The sequence below is a fragment of the Amblyomma mixtum genome, chromosome 2 (genome assembly GCF_055824585.1).
Source record: "Amblyomma mixtum isolate Tamu chromosome 2, ASM5582458v1, whole genome shotgun sequence".
NCBI lineage: Eukaryota > Metazoa > Arthropoda > Arachnida > Ixodida > Ixodidae > Amblyomma > Amblyomma mixtum.
The window spans coordinates 266,433,267-266,452,013 of record NC_143013.1 but is presented as its reverse complement, the minus strand read 5'-3'; the positions used below and the strand labels follow the sequence as shown (position 1 = coordinate 266,452,013).

The following is an 18,747-nucleotide window of genomic DNA, read 5'->3' as shown; positions in this document are numbered from 1 at the left end:
TATGCAGGACACTAAGACGGAGAAGAGCTTTAAACGACAGGTAAAGAACGTAGAAAGTAAAAACTGGATTACTTCATTGGGAAAGAAGCATAATTTAGAACTATATCGAAATTGGAAAAGGCAGATCAGGAAATAATCGTTCTATGATAACTCAAAAGTCAGTGCCCTACTCTTTTTAGCCAGTTCAGGGTGTCTTCGAACGCGCAGCTACAAAAAGAAATATAACCAAGATGACAGATGTACAGCGTGTAATAAATCTGTGGAAACAATTGAACATCTTATACTCGAATGTGATATGGTATCCATCCGGGTGTCGATGCAGGCACAGTCACTCTCTCTCAGGTCATAGGGTTTAGATATAACAATGGTAATGTGAATGGCTAATAGTGGTTTAAAGTCCAAAAGCAACTCAGGCTATGAGGGACGCCGCAGTGAAAGGCTCCGGAAATTTCGAAAACCTGGGGTTCTTTAACGTGCACTGACACAGCACATTACACGGGCCTCTAGAGTTTAGAATTTCGCCTCCATCGAAATTCGATCGCCACGGCCGGCCGGGATCGAATCCACGTCTTTCGGGTCACCAGCCGAGCGCTATAACCACTGAGCTACCGCTGCGAACCTGCGGTGGAAGTTAGCAGAAAGCGACTGGAAGATTGGTGGCTCAAAAGCAGAGATATGGCATAAGGCTAGAAATGTAGGACTAAAAATGCATTGAAAGAAAATGGAGAATTTATAGACCGATTTGCAACACCGTTAAGGAAATATAAGGGAAAGTTAATGAAGAAAAATAAACGAAAAAAACTGGGACAGTTAAGCTCCGCCTTAAGGATATGACGCGATAGTGTTAATGAGTTAATGTCCATAATGCCATGAAGTGCTTACTGCCTCAAGTTTTAATGGCATTCGTGCGGTGCCACATGCATAAATTTAATGGCATTAACTTTACTGCCATTCGCGACCTACTGAGTTCGCCACAACTCATTCGCCCGTGCAATGCGTACTCTCGTTCCCATTCCACACGCAGAAAAGCATGAGTAACAACTTCCTAACCAGTAGCAAATGGTTAATTCGTAACTTTGTGAGATGCATCTATATACGCCACGTTTCCAATGTGCAGAGTGCCATTTTAACCAGTCTTTTTGACAGGTACTCTCGACTTGTGTGCCGACATGCGACTTTATGGCTACTTTCCCGAATTGTAAAGCAGGAACAGCCGTATTTTATGGAAAATCATTTTTACATTACATTTGAACGACATTCCCGATATATTGTGCTCATTAGCACTGTTTATATTCAGATGAAACTTTTCACTGCCTTGCAAGCGTTAACATCATCCTCACTTTCGACAATGGCATTAAATGTGGACGTGTAGCACCAACTCCGAAAATAATGGCATTAACAAACTTAAGGCCTTCAGCATTTACTGCCATTTCTTGTGCGTGTGTGGCACGGGTATAACTGCCAATGCGGTTAGTTTGCTCCCAATCCAGTGGGTAGGCTGTGAAGACCCCACAAGGTCACGTGACGTAGTCATCCCACCTAGGTTGCTTCTCTGAGAGCCTGAGCCACCCTATCAATGGCTCACAACGCCGACAGCGACGACAACGCCGACACCGGATTCTCCGTGTAACGGGGCCTTTACCCGATAAAAATATTTGGTGAGGTTTAGCGCTTCTAAACCTAGATATACAGAGCGAAAGCTCTGTTTCGTTGCTTCGAAAGTCTAGCTACTCGTTGATCCTCGGTTTCAGCGGATCGTTTAGCTCGCGTCCTCTGCAGTACACTTCTTCTCGGCGAGATATATCGACTGGATGATCGGACACGGCTTGACGGCGACGCCGAAGAGTTGGCACACTCGGGGTCGGCGCGCACCTCATCCATGGCGAAACTGAAGGAGAAACCGCCGACGTAGCAGATGTTGCGCACTCCCCTAGTCACGTGTTATCACAACGGCGAGGCCGGCTAGCGCACGCAGCTGCGCCTCTCCCAGCCTGCCCTCTTCTAACCACATGGTATCACAGCGGAGGAGCCGGCGAGCGCGCGCCTCTGCTTGGCGAGTCACGTGGTTTGCCTGCACTCCGGGGCCTGAAGGTCAAACGCGCATAAAGAATGACCTTGAGAGACGTGTAGTAATAGAGCTTTCGCTCTAAAAAGCCCAGCATAGTGGAAGCTGCCGCCACCCCGTTTCAAAGGGGACACTCCTATCTTCCATCCGGAGGCTTGAACCCGCAAGACCGCCAGGCTGCCAACGTCCATGCCGCTGTATTGTCTGTGGTGTTGATGGTGAATGCGAAATAAAAGCGCTAACGCTTGCCGCACCACGAGTCGCATGTGCAGTGTGGCGAAGCCTGCCGCAAGCACCTGCATTTAGTTCAATAAAGTTTTCCTCCTTTCGCTCCTGCCGCCTGCCGTCCGAGCGGGAACCACTTCGCGCTGGGCAGTCAGACATTACTGCGGAAGTTAACTCAGCAGCAGGCGGCGCAACAGGCCACAGTCAGGACGTGCACAAAAACCAGGTCAACCCATCACTAGCTGCAACGTCCTCGCCGACAGACCCCGCGACAGTACAACGTACTTTTCGTTTTGAGACTGCATACCGTGACAATATATTCGTTTAATGGTCAGCCGCGTTCAATATATGAAGTAAAGTTGCATACGTTTGTTGAAAATTTTAAGGTACAGTTCGATATATCTAATAATTCGTAATATTCGTGTTCGCTATATCGAGGTGCGACTAATGCAATCTCGTTAATTCGAACTCACTTAATTCAAACTCCTGGCTTATTTGACCAGATGTTTTGATCCCATCAACAAAGAGCTCTCTTTGAACAAACATGCAAATAAACGAATTCAAACAATTTTTTGGTTCTCTTTGAGTTAGAATTCTCTAGAATCCATTAAAGCTAAACTTGGGCGTGCTCGCTTCAGATTTCGTGAAAAAACTATAGGGTGCTCAATGTAATGTCATGTTCTTGCACACAGCATCACCAAGCAATGATTATGCATAGCTTTCCAGTTTCGACAATGCAAATTTATTTGTAAAATCTCATTCACCAGCATAAAAGCAGTGGCTGTACATCTAAGCAAAGAGTCCACACTTTGTCTGCAACGTATCATGTAATTTAATTTTTTGTCGTTGTCCTCAATAAGATCTAAACAAAGAGGGCGAGCTCATTAAAACTTGGAATACAATACACTAAACTATGTGCGCTGGAACATTTCTCAGCAAAATATGACCAGATTTTGTGACTAATAAATATCCAGCAATCATGCAATGTCAAAGCTGAAGGTCCTCGTCTCCCACACGACTGTGGACTTTATGTTGATGGGCTCCTTCATGGTCTTCTCAATGAATTCTGCCTTGCCTGCACCATTCACGAACAGAATAGTGTGTGTCCTGGAAAAGAAAAGAGAGACCACTGAAGCAGTTGCTTATTTTTCAGCATACTCAAAATCAACTGCCAGATGTCAATAATAAGTCAAAAAATTTTTTTTGTATAACTTATAAATGGTGCCATAAATAAAAATGATAAATTTTGCATTCTAACCCAGAACGCAAAACGCAAAAGGCCACTACAGGGAACGCTAGGCGTTTGCGGCGCGCGCGCCGGAAAAAGGAGACTTCGCCACATTCTCCGAGGCGCGCGCTCCCGTTGGCACGTCCCAGAGCACGGCCCTCCCCTCACCGCGACCTTGGCGAGGCGGCGCGCGCTGGTAGACGTTCGAGAAGGTTCGACCCCTCTCGGGAACACAGGGGGAGGGAGACGTAGCACAACGCGTGCTACGGCGCCTCCTCCCTCTCTCAGGACCGCCGCTCGCTTCTAGAAGTTTCGGAGTTGGTTATTTCAGAGCGTGTTGCATGTTGTTATGCGGTTCTTGGTCAGACTTCGTCGAAGGAAGCAGACAGAGCCCGGCAATCGGAAAGCCGTGATGAGCGAGCTTGCAGCTCCAGAGTTACTTCTGGGTCAGCTTTTGTGGCCGGGTGTGAAGTTCCTGTTTCTGTGCTTGTTAGTTTCTGTCCCGTTTGTGATATAAAAGTCCAGTTCCTCTGTTCGTCCGTGTCTCATCGTCTGGCTATCTGGTTCACGTCAAACGCCAAACAAACGAGCTAGCACCTTGAAGGAGCGAGCTGAAGAAGAACGTGGGGTCTTTGCTGTCGTTTTTCGTCCAGGTCTGCTCTCCGGTCCGCCACTCTAGAAGCGCAACGCCGCCGATGATCCTCTCCTTGGGCGGCGTGTTACGCAACAGCTGTCAGAGATGGACCGTGATACATTCCTCAGCTCTCGCCATACCCTTCCTCCCACTTCCCTCTTCGACAGTAACCATACTCCGGATGGTTACCATGGTACGCCTTCTTACACTCTCGCCATAACCTCCTCCTCTCGCTGTACCATCCTTCCATGGCAACCGCCCTTATCCTTCGAGGGTAACTACCCTCCGGTTGGGCCCCATGGCAACCAGGTACCAGTTGCGCTTTCTCACGCTCTCGCCATACCCACCTCCTTCTACGAAAATGGTCCTCCGGTCGGGGATTTCTCCGCTCTTAACACACCCTCTTCCCCCCACGGTAGCCACCTTCCGGGACGGTTACCGTCGTAACCGTCCCCTGGTTACGCCTTCCTACGCTCTTGCCGTAAAGCCTCGTTCCATGGTGACCCTCTTCATCCTTCCAGCGTAACTACCCTATGAGTGGTCTCTGTGGCAACCGCCGACCGGTTGCGCCTCCTTACGCTCTCGCCATACCGTCCTTCCACGGTAGCCATCCTCCCGTTGGGGCTTCCTCCTTTCTCCCGTTGCCATCCTCCTTGCACGGTAACCACCCTCCCAGTGGTTCCCATGGCAACGCATCTAAAGGTTACGCCGACAACGACGTCTTACTACGACGCGAAGCCCAGAAAAGGGCACTTGCACTCAACAGCTGTCGTTGTAAAAAAAAAAACAAAAAAACAAAGAGTGCATTGAAGCTTTCTCACGCTCACTGAAGGTATGTTGGCTTTCGGCAAAAACAGTAAGCGGAAATCGGGGGCGTCGGCCTACATACATGTGGAGGCGACATATTTGTGCGCTGTGGGACCTATTTCTGGGACCTCCGACTGCTGGTCTCAATTGCGACTGTGTCGCTTTTAAAGCGGCGGCTCCATGAACACCTGCTAGGCCTACATACCGCGTGCCTCCGCGTCCGGAGTCACCCCACTCAGGCGCCTGAAAGGGGGCACCCATCTCCACGTACTAGCTCCCACTCGTTTCCGCGCCGTCGTGACTGATTAGCGAACTTCACGCGGAGAAGGGCAACTGCGGCAGCTGCAGCCGGCTTGGACTCGTACCGCGGAAGTCAACGGAGCCGCGCGTCCTCCATTTGATACCCGCCACCGGGCCTATTCAGACACGTGTGCACCGCGGGTAGTGCGGGCGCAGTCACCTGGCAGGTACAGATCTGTAACTGGGAGCCGCGCTCGCACCTGCGCGCGTCGCGCGCATCCGGCACGTGTCGCGGTGTACAGCCTAGAGCTATACGAAGATTATCACATCCGTTCTGGCTAAAACAAGCCAACACATTTTTGCTGGCGTGACGGTCCCTTAGACCGCAACAAACATGACAGTGCAGGATGAGGAATCCCTCAGCTATAGCTAAGCTCATCGCATGTGTTCGTTGCAGCCTTCTAGAGGAAATAAACCACGACCGAGAGATTTAATCCAAGCAGGCTAAGCCTGAAGTGAACACCTTCGAATCGCGTGGACTGAACGCCTCAGCATGCGTGGAGTCGGGGCTTTGGCTCCGCGAGCCATGGTGCTATCATGAAGGAAGTGCGCGGAACCGAAACCACGAGAAGCAAACGCTACAGAGACGTTATTCGCTAGAGACGGACGCTTCGAGATTTCGAATACCAAACATTCGGATCGAATGGATTATCGAATACATCACTATTAGAAGTTATCGAATATTCGCACAGGCCTAGCCATAACTGCAATTTGCATAAGTGCCTTTCTAGAGACACCAAGAAAGGATTCTTAAGGACCCCAATGTTTTGGCAGAATGGACAGCTTGTTCAGCATAACGCATAGTCATTTTGCAAGCAAGCTGCACTGCAATGCTCGTGAGAAATAAGTCTACTATCCAAGAGCATTAAAAATAATAATAACAATAATCTTTATTCTTGTCATGCCATACAGAAATGACGGAAGTGGTGAGAAAAAGGCAAAGACGCTTGACTGGGTTCTCACCACCTTTGAAGCAGTGGCATACAGCGCGAAAAATACAACAAAGAATAACACATAAAGCAACAGTGTATGCTGCCTCTGCAGAAAAATGATGAATTAAATGCAAATTGAGATGCCCATATAGTTAAGCTGGTATGGTGGCATAACTTCTAAAATAAACCATCGAAAGTACTTTCACAGTGGATGACACATGAAAACAGAAGTACTACTTCACTGAAGGAAAAGTCGGAATGAGGTAGAGCTTCAATTTAACCACTAAATAATTATGGTATCCTCCAGTGTGCTCCTTTCTACTTTTTAAACTGTTTTTGATTAACTCACAGATGAAAGAACTTTTCTAGAAGATCACTTTCACTGCCATTTTTGACTGAGCACATCCAAAATAGTCCTGCTCCAGATCTCAAAAAATATTTAGTGTGATCTGCCACTAAAAAAAAAAAGGAAAGAAACGACACCGAGATGTCGTGAATGATGACTTGCACTTGGGACAACCTTCCACGGCTGTGAGGCAGCAGCTTTCACAAGGGAGCTTGCTGTTCCCACGCTAATGAACCAACCACACAGGTTTAGAAGTTGAGCATTATGCTTATAGCTGTGCTTACAGCATTCACCTCTAAGCGTGGCTATACTTATAACTTCACCAGCATAGCCCACAAAGTTGTTTGCAAACACAACATACCAACAGTGAAACCTACCTTTTTCACGTTGGTGAAGTCATTTCGAAAGACAACACCTGCCGACTTCCTGTCTCACGTGATTTCCTCAGTCTGAGCCCCTCACGTGCGCAAACTCTTTTACATATGGCATGAATGGTTAGTTCATCACCTCACAGTAATACCCTAGTGGCTTTGCCTTTGTTTCTGTAGTTATGCCAGTACTGGCAGCCGGCACAGATACTGAAGCCAGGGTCTTCACCTGAAGACTGCGCCCCCTACATGCACTAAGCATGCTTCCCAAACCCAATGACTTTAGCATGCCGACGAGTCTAGACCTAAGTTGTCTCTGGCTGTACAGTATGGGACCCTCACTTGAAAAAAGACGTAAATAAACTGGAAATGGTACAGAGAAAGGCAGTTCGTTTCATATTCAATTCATACCGCAGATTAGATTCTCCATCGTCTCTAATGAGTGCTAACAACATTTTGACCTTAGAAAGCAGAAGAAAGATTTCCAGGCTGCGGTTTCTGTATCGGCTCTGCAATCACCAACTTGGTATCAACGCGTGATTGTTCATTCATCCACGTGAGGGTCATCAAACTCGGCACACCCATCTTTACAACCTGGAACCAATCTTTGCACGTACTAACAGGTTTAAGAACTCATTTTTTCCGCGCACTGTCTCACAATGGAATGCACTCCCAGTAGAAGTTTTTTCCGCGCATGATGTAAATGTTTCCGAAGAACGAGTACGAAAAATTCTGGGTTGATGTTACTCTTCGCTTTTGCTGATTCACTTCTTTTTCTTTCTTTTTCTGTGTTTGCACTGCATGTTTGACGGCTTTGACTGCTTTGACCAGTTGATTGCTTATGATTGCTTGTGTTGCTTTTTTGTGATTGCTTGCTAATGGTGGCGCTGAATTGCGTTTACTTATGACCTGTATTGCCCTCCTGCTTGGTCTTCAATGACTGCAGTATGTTTTAAATAAAAAATAAAAAATAACTAAAGTGCGTAGTGCCACCTTAGAGGGTCAGTCTACAGAATTTCACTGATCATATTTTCTTGGAAAAAACTCGGAGCTTTTTACCCAAATAAAGGTATGCCTGCTTGTGGTGCTGAAAAACACAGCAGAACATTTTAAAACATAACTTTTCAGGATGTGAATGTTCCTTTGGTAGATGGCATCTGTGAACCCAGATATTAGAGATGCAAGAATGGCTGCCCACTGGCAGGGCAACGAGAAGTGTGGCATCAACACGGATACATAGTGTGTCTTCAAAGCATAGTGTAAAGCGCTAAGGTGGTTTAAAGGAGTGACTATAGCAGGGCTCTTGTCAGCATAATAGTGGCAGTCTGCCTTTTCAAAAAAATTTTTGAAGACGAAGAAAATGCATGGTTATATTATGCAAGACATGGTTATTAATTGCAAAAAAAATAATAACAAAGGCGCCTGAATTTTCTCTCAACATAAACAACTCTATGCATTGGGCTCAGTGCTATTCATGAAATGTCACATATTCACTCCAAGTGATGCAGCCTGTCTGGTAGCAAAGCAACAAAGTCTGAATAAACCACTTTACCACCATTTGGTCAAGCCTCCCTTTTCAAGTCAATCAGATATGCTAATTACGGTAAAAAATCACCAGTATTGTACTGGTTTTTATCATCATAGTAAGACCTGCCACAATATGCTAAAATCTCCCTAGTTGTCTCTGACAGTGGGCTGTCCCTTCAGTGTGAGGTGAACATTGTTGAAGGGTACTCAGTCATAACGAGGCATAGTACCTTGTGCCGTAGTTCCAGTTGGGCAAGACATACTTCATCTGGTTCATCAGCTTCAAGTTGCTCTCTGGTTCATGAGACTGCTTTCTCATGTCATCATCCACAGGGTATCTTTAAAAAGAAAATAAAAGGAAAAAGTCAAAAGTGATGAAACCTCGGTGCATAAACCTTAAATAAGAGGACACTGAAAATAAAATCACAGCACTAGTTCAACGAGTATAGGGGAATCCCCTGGTGAATTCCCTGGACCAGGACGAATTTTTCTTAAGTTTCTGTGAAAGCTGCATAGCTTTACTTGCAGCCACATGGCTGCACTTGGCTGGACTCTAATGAGTAATTACTACCTTAATTTGAAAATTACAGCAATGTCTCATGCAAATGTAGAATAAAAAGGTGATTCATAAGATGAACAAAGAAAGAAAATTGAAACCCAGAAGTGTTAACTGAGGTCATTATGCAGCAGTGGGTTGTGGTGAGGTCAAGACTGTCACTCAGTGATGAGTGAAGGCATGCTGCTCTCTGCATAGTGAGGCTGAACTGCGAGCTTTCGTTGAAGAAAAAAAAAAGCATATACATTTACTGGGCGATAGAAAACCATCTCTACAACATTGCTGCAACTGCTAAACGTGCACTCTTATTCATCAGCTCCATGATCGGTCTTAAAGGTGCACTGAAGAGGAATCTGAACTTGTCTTTTTGCCGCGGGAACTCGATCTACACGTTCCGAGCTTTCTTAGAAACTGCGATTTACTGCCCTGTGTGGCCGATTTCGCCAATTAAATCGAATTAACGTACGGCTCCCGCCTTTTTTTTTAATTCTGCCTCGCACGGTGGGCGGAGTCGACCAAGGCGTGGAGCGCCTTTCACCCAGTCCCGTGGCGGCTTGCCGCTCTGCCATCGGCGGAGTAATACGTAGTAGTCCGTAGTAGCAAATAGTCCGCGCGTATTTTTATTTCTTCGGGCTTATTTTGCGGCTATATTATCTGCGAATGAAACTATTTATTCATGGAAACCTAAAAAACAAAATAAAGCGAAAGCAAAGCCTCCACGGGACTGGGTGAAAGGCGCTCCACACGTTGGTCGACTCCGCCCACCGTACGAGGCAGAATTTAAAAAAAAAGGCGGGAGCCGGACGTTAATTCGTTTTAATTGGGGAAACCGGCCACACAGGGCAATAAGTCACTGTTTCTAAGAATGCTAGGAACGTGTGGATCGAGTTCCCGCGGCAAAAAGACATGTTCAGAATTCTCTTCAGTGCACCTTTAATGTACTTTTCATTAAATTTAATGCGAGTAAAAAAAAAAAAAAAAACAGGTGACAGCCTCTAAGTGGCAGCACCTCCTAACGAAAGGAAAGCTGCAGCAGCTGACATGCAAAACTGGCCCTTGTGGGGAAACAGAATCTCAAGCACGAACTGTGCACGCAATTTTCTACACATGCATAGTGTGCATATCCTGAGGTATAGGCAGGCATGCATACATGTGTGTACACAGGTAGTAGATGCTTATGCTATAGCAGGATGCACTAGACGCCTTACGAAGTAGAATCATCCAGGAAGTCAAATATTTTCTTAAGAAGTTGATCCCGTTGGGAGAACCGGTCATTCTGCCTGACAAGCTCCTCAAACTTCTGCTTGCCGTATTTGACCTTGGCCCAGAACTTTGGAGGAACACTGTTGCCAAACGCATAAAAACCTGAAAAGGAGAGGGCAGGGAGGAAATATGCAGAAGGGTAATAGTAGTAAACTAAAACAAAAGAAAAAAAAACATGCTGCCTAAGGCTAAGTAAACTACTTAAGGCTTCCGAGCCCTCCAGCACTGCACTATAAGTGCACCTCTTTGCTTACTGAGAACTATCTTAAAATATACTGCCGTCACACAGTAGAAGATTGTAAATTGTGGGGGTTTAACGTCCCGAAATAACAAATCGGCTAAGAGGAATGCTGTAGTGGAGAGCTCGGGATTCATTTAGACCACCTGGGGTTTCTTAATGTGCACAGCATACAGGCGCCTTTCGCCTCCACTGAAACATGGCCGCCGCAGCTGGTATTGAAACCGGGTCCATCGGCTCAATAGATAAGTTCTTAAACCACTGAGCCACCGTCGCAGGTATTATGAGATCGCACGAAATGAGTGGATATCTGAAAATAGTCTCTTTCATTGCTCACCGCTTACATCCTTGCTAGAGCTGTCTTGGAATGCTATAATGGATGATTCAGTTCAACACTGCTATGCTTTCATGAATCAATCAGCTGCAGTACCAAGTGCAAGCCAGTGATATCTTGCTTGTGTTAAATTCAATACAAGGTACTTCACTACACATAAGCACAGCACATACATTTGAACCTGGTGTCCACTAAGAGTTACCTACACTACAAGATATTCAATGAAATCCAAATGTAGTTCACCCACTCTTCTTGAGCAGGGTCGATGTCCTGTTCAAAGAAAGAGCTGCAGCAGGCCACTTCCAATTCCCAAAGCTCAACATAGTGCCCGTAATCAAGTGGAGTGAGCAGAAAGAAGATTGCACAATGCCTACACAGAGCAGCCTTTCTACTGCCAGTCTAGTTTGCATCCAAGCGAGAGTGACAAAGTTTACGCCTGATGCTGGAGGTGAGCATAAGCCACCAAGAATTTGTTAATTTTTGCATATGTAACTGACTATATATAAGGCCTTTCTTAGCAACACTGTCCTGAAGGTGCCCACTGGGAGTATTGTATTGCGAGATTTATACAAAACAGAACTTGCATTCCAACAGCCACTGCTCTTTCCCCACAAGCACAACTACTGCAATGTTTGTAGTGAAGCACTCAGCAAAAATCCATGCTCAGTGGAACAAGGAAGACAGAAACTGCGCAATGTATACAAAGCGATAGTGTATCTTCAGCTGTTGTCACTGGCTAGAAACAATGAGATAAATGGAGCAGCAACAACTCGAGTCTTAATGTGCTAAACTAGTGGCGGTTATTTCCAAAGACTGGTTTGGATCAAATGTTGAGGACTAAACTTCACAGGCTTAAGAATTAGTTCAAGATATTCTGCGATATTTGCATCAAAAATAAAGTAGAATTCACGTCGGCAGACCTCCAAGAGTGAAGTGATAAATGAGGAGAAATTTATTAATTGGTTAGGCTGCAACGAGCTAGAACAGGGGCAAGGGAGTCCCCGAATGTAATACAATGCTCTCTCACCTGGTTCTGCTTTCACTGGGCCACCCTCTTGGAGGTTGCTGTAGTAGCTCATGGATATTTCCTTCTGACAAGGCCTGCAACCACACAGATGAAGTATGCTCATGCATATGCAGTGCAATTAATTTGCAACTAAAAATTTAAAATTTGCAACTTACTTTGCCTCGATGGCAATGAAGAGAAATCCATTGAACTCGTCTTTTTCCTTCATGAGTTTGGTCAGGTACGTGTTCCTGTCAGCTGCCGACTTTATGAAATCCACCACCAGGAAGCCTGCACAAAATCGAGGAGATAAATGCTTGACTGCAAGACTGCAGGCTCCCTAGAGAATGTATCCATGGCATGTGCGGACACCATTCCAGGCGCATAGGCTCCTAGTCAGAGACATATATTTCGTGCTAATTCAAAAGTTCTGGGAGCTCTGTCATGGGCTGCACAACGAGAGGTGAGGCGACACAAGTCTCAGGGCTTCGAGGCTGTGCCATGTTAGAATAAGTGCTTGTACTAAAGGCAAGGAAAGTCTGCAGGACACTCGAGCAACAACCGAAGCCCCTAGCTCTGCTATTAGCAGGAACCTCGTCACCACACTTGTCAAGATGAAAGCCAAACTCACGCATTGTAGTGTGTGGTAGTGAAATGCACCTATATGCCGAGATCACTTTTTGGGCGTTTGAGAGACTTTCTTCTCCGACAATATGTTGCCCAAGCTTTAATAGCTGTGCAAGCATCCAGTACAAGAAAATAGGGACAAATGCCAGAACTGCTTCATTCCTACACTTATGTACATCAATAAGCCTCACCAACTCTCGGAAAAACTTTTTCTTCTCTGCTTACTCAAGGTGATGGGGGGGGGGGGGGGGGGGGGGGGGCAAAATGCAAAATAAAAAGACAGCAACATGCATCAGGAAATAAATTCGAGATAAGTAGTGATATCTCAGCAGGAATTAGGTAGAAAAAGTGGACTTTGGCACAACGTGTAATACCGAGAGGAGATAACTGGCGGTCTGATAACAGTGGATTCCAAGGAAGAAAAGCGCAGCGGAGGGCGACTGACAGGTGGGGGATGAAATTAGGAAACTTTCTGGGTGTTTTAACCAGTAAGCAAAATTTTTGGTGCATGCAACACCTCAGAGCAGAAAGTGATTCTCCAAAGTAGCTAGTACTAAGCCTCACTTAGTGACAAAACTGTATGGAAATAAGTAATGCTCGACAAAGCTGAACACTCACAATCATAAAAGCTGCTCCAAGAGAAAGTTGACACTGTTGTGCTTGCACACAAGGTCGGTCGTTTTAAGTGCCAACGTCGTGAAAAGCAGCATTAAAAACAGCTCTCTACTTCTCATCTTCCCCATCAGCACACACACATGCCTGCCAGCTTTACATTTCCTGCTTGTCACCGTACGCTTTCCAAGTATATCGCTGATAACAGCCCCACTTGATGAGGCACATTGTTCAAGAGAGGTCCTTATCTACAGGCTATCAATCCTCCAGGAGTGTTCTCCTCCAGGCCACGACCAATGTTTGTTCACACTCGAGTACACGTCAAAGCGCTCGGCATTGAATGAGGTAGGTACACAGGAAGCTGAGGCAACCACCACATGCCCCAGTAACAGCACATTCATACTGCTGCACAGTGTGTAGGACTCCTTCCAAGGTCCTTTGTGAGGGCATTAAGATATTCTGGTTGAATGTCAGAGGTGGCGTCATTCAGCGAAATGTCAGAGACAACAAGAGAATGAAACTTCAGAGTTTTTTCTCTACTTCTGCAGTTTATATGGTAAATGTAAATTCAGGTGTGATATTCACACCTCTATACAAGGGCTAATGTGAGCAACATTAGGGACACTGTGTTGAATTTTCACTGCATTCACATGATATCGCCGGCCTTACCCAAGCGCAATGCTTTTGTTTTAAGGGCAGCACACTAAGAGAATTCATCTGGCCATGAATGGGCATTTCCCTTTTTAATGACCTCAATGCATAACACAGAGCACTTTCTAACACTCATTCCAAGTGCATTTTGGGAGATTTTCCAAAAACTTGCCCATTTCGATCTTTTGCTTCTTTGTCCGACAACAGTAGGTGTTATAAAATGAAAGCATAATGCACAAAGGCTACAGAAACCACAACTTTGCGCTGACAAAGCATGGCACCGTAGCTTCTTGAACCATGGCTTGTATCCGCCTGATGGCTACAGGACAGTTAAATGGCACGTGGTGCAATGGAGGTGAGTGCCTCTTAAACAGCATCGAATAAGCAGTACAGCTGCTACAAGTGTGGCTTTAACCCGCCTCATGGCTACAGGTAGACAAACTGGCAGGTGGTGTGACGGATGTGAATTCTCCTAATAAGGCATAAAATAAGCTATTTTTAAAGTATCATGATACCTTTCACATAAGCTCTTGAGCTATTAGCTGTCCATAAAATCCAGAAATATAGCTGCTGGCCACTCTGTCGGTGTCCACATGAACATTCTGTGTACATCTCATGATTCATGTCGAACATCAGTCTGGTCGCACTGGTTTAATCAGTGGACCAGTGCCATTAGCTTAGTGATTGACCAAGCCAGGTTAAGGAAATAGCTTCAGCTTCTAACATAATGGATACCACCAAGAGCTCACCCATCAAGGTTGCTGTATTGATATTAGTGATGATGTCCCGAGTCATATTACAGAGTAAGAAATTCAAAAATTAAACTTTGTGGGAAGTGTAAAGAGAAAGTCAAAAGTGAATAAAGTGTGAAAGAGGAAGACAGAACTAGAAGACAATGGTAGAAATGAAGATGCAATATAATTTTTTAGTTTAAAGGGATGTTGATATAAGCATCAATTACGAAAGTAGACTGTAGAACTTAAAAACACAATCCTACCCTCTTTCTGTGCTCTCCAGCAGTCAATCGTGCATAACATATGGATATATGAAAAAAATCCTTGCGAGTTTAATGAGGCTTTGCATCAACTACAGATGACATGCTGAGTTTTAAGACATTCTACAGCATGCTCACTTAACCAGCGGTACACATCATTAGCTAGGCCAACAGGACATAACTATGCCTTCTATCACAATTAATACCCCCCGAACCTCACTTACAAGGAATTTTACAATGACATCGCACATAACGCCACCAGTCTTATGGAAAGCACATAAGATATGAGCTGCCAAACAGTAGGTTGGATTCTCATGATGAGAAATGGGCCTAAAAATGCATGAAATGCAGTGAATATGATCTTTGTGCACATAAATGAAGAATATGTAAAATTACCTTCAACATACTTTTAATGGTCCATTTTAGTAGCTATATTGCCTCTTTTCACCGAATTGCGAAAACTAGCACAATTAATGGACTTTGCAACATCACTGTGTTTATTTCCTTTTCCCTTGCATTAGACTCATCATTGGTCTCATCATTTTGTTAGTCTTATACTTTGATCTGAGAACAGATGTCCAAGCACAAACTTTTACAACATAACAAGTCAAGACTTTTCATACAAGGCATTGAGAAATTATTAATGCCCACCATATCTGTAAAAAAAGCAATGGTCTCTCCAGTGTGATGGCCACATATTCAGATATGCTTGTGATGTTCTCCCCAATGATGCACACAGTACTACGGCAAGCTTTGAACTGAATTTTAGGCTGAAATTAGAGGAAGATGGAAGCAAAAGAGTGGAATTCAGCTTCGCGGCTACCTCTGGTAGACCACTGGAGGTGCCTACTCTTATGGCCTTTCGCAATAACAAAGAAAACACCTACGGTCACTAGAACACCAACGGCCACCGCGGTGGCTCAGTGGTTATGGTGCTCGGCTGCTGACCCGAAAGACGTGGGTTCGATCCCGGCCGCGGCGGTTGAATTTCTTTGGAGGAGAAATTCTAGAGGCCCGTGTACTGTGCGCTGTCAGTGCACGTTAAAGAACCCCAGGTGGTCGAAATTTCCGGAGCCCTTCACTACGGTGTCCCTCATAGCCTTAGTCGCTTTGGGACGTTAAACCCCCATAAACCAAACCAAACCAGAACACCAACGGAGCCCAATGACTCAACCCGTCATTCTTACTTCCTATTTTTCTATAAGTCAAATTAGCCATTCAAGCCCAACAAACAAGGATATCTTGAATAGCAGATAAGCCTCTGAGAACAATAAAGAACAAGCCCTAAAGCATAACTTTCCAAGTACCAGGAGTAAAGTCATCATTAATATAGTAGCGCAGTCACACTAGCACTAGTCAATGTTTACAACAGCAATGCCATGGATGAATAAAATGCTTGTAGAGTGCCATTTTTGTGCTTCTTCTCACTAAACCTTCCTGCTGACTAAACCTCGCTGAAAACCTATTGAGCTTCAGAAAAAGATGATGTCGATTTGATTCTTATGCCACAAAAGCAGCTTGACCAAAGAGTCAAAGACCCATTTTTTCCAGTATTTCATCCCAGGAAGTTCAGCACCAGGCCAGGGATTTGCTTGCACCTAATGGCAAACTGATGGATGCCTGGTGGCAGTGGGTATCAAACACTCCCTGCTTATAAGGCAGATGCTCGAACCGATAGCCTGGAATGAGTTTTTGATATGAAGTTTGGAAGGCGACACAGTGGATGCTGTACCTGTTTTCCTACTGCGTGTCGGTACTTTGTGCAAAGAATCCACTTCTCAGTCATGTACCAACTAGATCAAAGTAAAAACTTGTACGCATATCACCTCAGTCCAGACCAGCACCTAGCTCTCCAGCTAACACTGAATTCAGAAACTGGTCTTGATCACCATACGGAGTTCTTACCAGCAATCTGACATGACTTATAAAATTTGTTTTATGCATACTACAAGTGCTAACTATCCAAGTTATGTCTGCAATATTAAATATGCAAGGTGCATCCCCTTGGTCATGTGATTCACAGCCATGTTCTGGCCTACTTTGACCAAGATTATTCCAGAACTGCCTGACTAAGCAATGCAAAGAAAGTGGTTTGAAGCTTAGGAGCTTTCTGCAACGCTACACAGGTCTCATAACACTATGCCTAACAAGGTCTTTTTTTTTTTTTAAGTTTGAGATCATTAAAGAGCATGTAAAAGAAATCATTAATGTGCCACCTCTACCAGTCATCATTAGACAAGCATCAGAGCTACATTACCTCCGTGCCGATGACAATGTAGAGGGACACACAACACCCCACTAAGTTCAAAGCAAAGCAAACTACCGGATGGATGTGTACCATGTGGCTTGGTGTAATATCAAACATATATATTAATTAGCAGAATTCTTATGTCAAGGTCTTGCATAATAAGGAAGCCTTAATAACCCGGAGAATTATTTCTTCTAACCGGGCATAAAATCAAGTATATATGCTTAACACAACATCACAATGAGGTAATGAGCTGAAAATTCTCACTACATCCAAATGGGACACCAAATGTATTAAAACCGACTGGAACCAGTTGGAACAGTCTGAAAACTGAACTGGTTCAGCTGAAAATTCCCATTAAATCCAACTGGTATTAAGTGGAATCTAATGGAGTCCAGAAAACTAACCGGTTGCAGTTTGCTCTGAACTCTAATTGGAAAAAAAATTTAATTTGGATATAATGGACTTTTACCGGCCCGGCAGAAATGGTCTCACGTACCTCGGCCACGCTTCGTCGGATCCATGAGATTGGCAGGCTGGAGGATGTTGAGCAGGGCTCCGATTCGGCCATTCTTCGACACGGCCATCCAAGTGCCTCCTTCACGGCCTTTCTCCTGATCCCGGCCTGGGAGGTGCACACAAATTCATGAAGTGCAGCAAGTAGCTCAGTCCCGTGCTTACCGTATTGTATTAAAATTGCAAGCAAATGAACGCCAGTTGTACTTAACAATGCTTTTCTTGACAGCATCCAGTTTTTGGTCTGGCGTAGCTGACAATTTCGTTTATTAATTAAAAGCCACGCAACAAGGGAATAACAATTGATCCATAGTAGGTACTTGAACCAACAGTACTGGGGACACTTGTCTTGCAGTTTAAGTACCAGGGAATGTCTTGCATCAAGAGTGTACGGCGAAATTTTCCTTTGGATTAGCGTTTCTTTCAACGGGCGTTTGTGCGACTCAGCCCCCACCCCCTTTTCTCTTGTGGCAACGGGAATCGAATTTGGGACAACCATACAAGGCAAACAGATGCGTTATTTTTTTTCGCAAATACCTCCGATAATGTTGGGATCGTCTTCCCAGAAAGATGCCGGCTTCGTAGGGCGATGGAAGAATTCATCCCTGACGTTGACGAGCACCAGGCTGAATCCATCATCTTCAGGATCAGGATTAATGTAGACGAATAGAAGACACATCCTGAAAGCCGTTAGAGAGATCTGTCTGCAGACCACGAGAGATGTAACCGGTCACAAGTAGCGTCGCGACTGCTGGCACTGCAAGCACTTTCCCGGATATCGGTGCACAAGCGCAAAGCAGCTGCTTTTTCAAAACCGAATGACAAAACAGGGTCATACTACGCACGCGATAACATGTGTACAGCGTTTTGTTGTCATTCTGACAAGCATCGTCATGTGCTTACTTGATCGACGACAGAGGACTGCAACAAGGAAAAAAGCACAAGCCGTGAAGGCAGCCACAACTTCTGCATTTATCTGGCAGTTCAATCGGCGATACAGCAAACAACTACCGTTTTGTGAGACAAAGGTCGCGCCAAAGTATACGCTTATCGCACTACAGGCACACGGCAGCTCCTGCGTGCTGCGATGGCAAGGTTTTGGAAGAGCTAGAACAGCTGTGAGCGCGTGAGCGAAAGGAAAGAAAGAGCGTAAACAGCACGTACTATTATAAATGAGCGGATGTGCGAAACGGATCTGTAATACAGCTTTCTCTGCTAAAATAATCTTCGTTTTTTTTTTAGTTTACTTGTCTTTCAGGTTTTTGTTAGC

The 18,747-nt window shown here is 45.0% G+C and overlaps 1 protein-coding gene across 1 annotated transcript; it reads right to left on the bottom strand.

Annotated features, from left to right (window-relative positions):
- Window positions 1–3,009: 3,009 nt before the first annotated feature.
- On the bottom strand, window positions 3,010–18,604 carry LOC149363889 (transport and Golgi organization 2 homolog). Its single transcript, XM_089573869.1, has 8 exons — window positions 18,381–18,604; window positions 18,015–18,157; window positions 17,461–17,586; window positions 12,006–12,120; window positions 11,851–11,924; window positions 10,197–10,353; window positions 8,663–8,770; window positions 3,010–3,397 (listed from the first exon to the last, which is right to left on the bottom strand). The coding sequence occupies exons 2-8, from the start codon at window positions 18,154–18,156 to the stop codon at window positions 3,268–3,270; spliced, it is 852 nt and encodes a 283-aa protein (XP_089429995.1). The 5' UTR covers window position 18,157; window positions 18,381–18,604; the 3' UTR covers window positions 3,010–3,267.
- Between the last annotated feature and the right edge of the window lie 143 nt (window positions 18,605–18,747).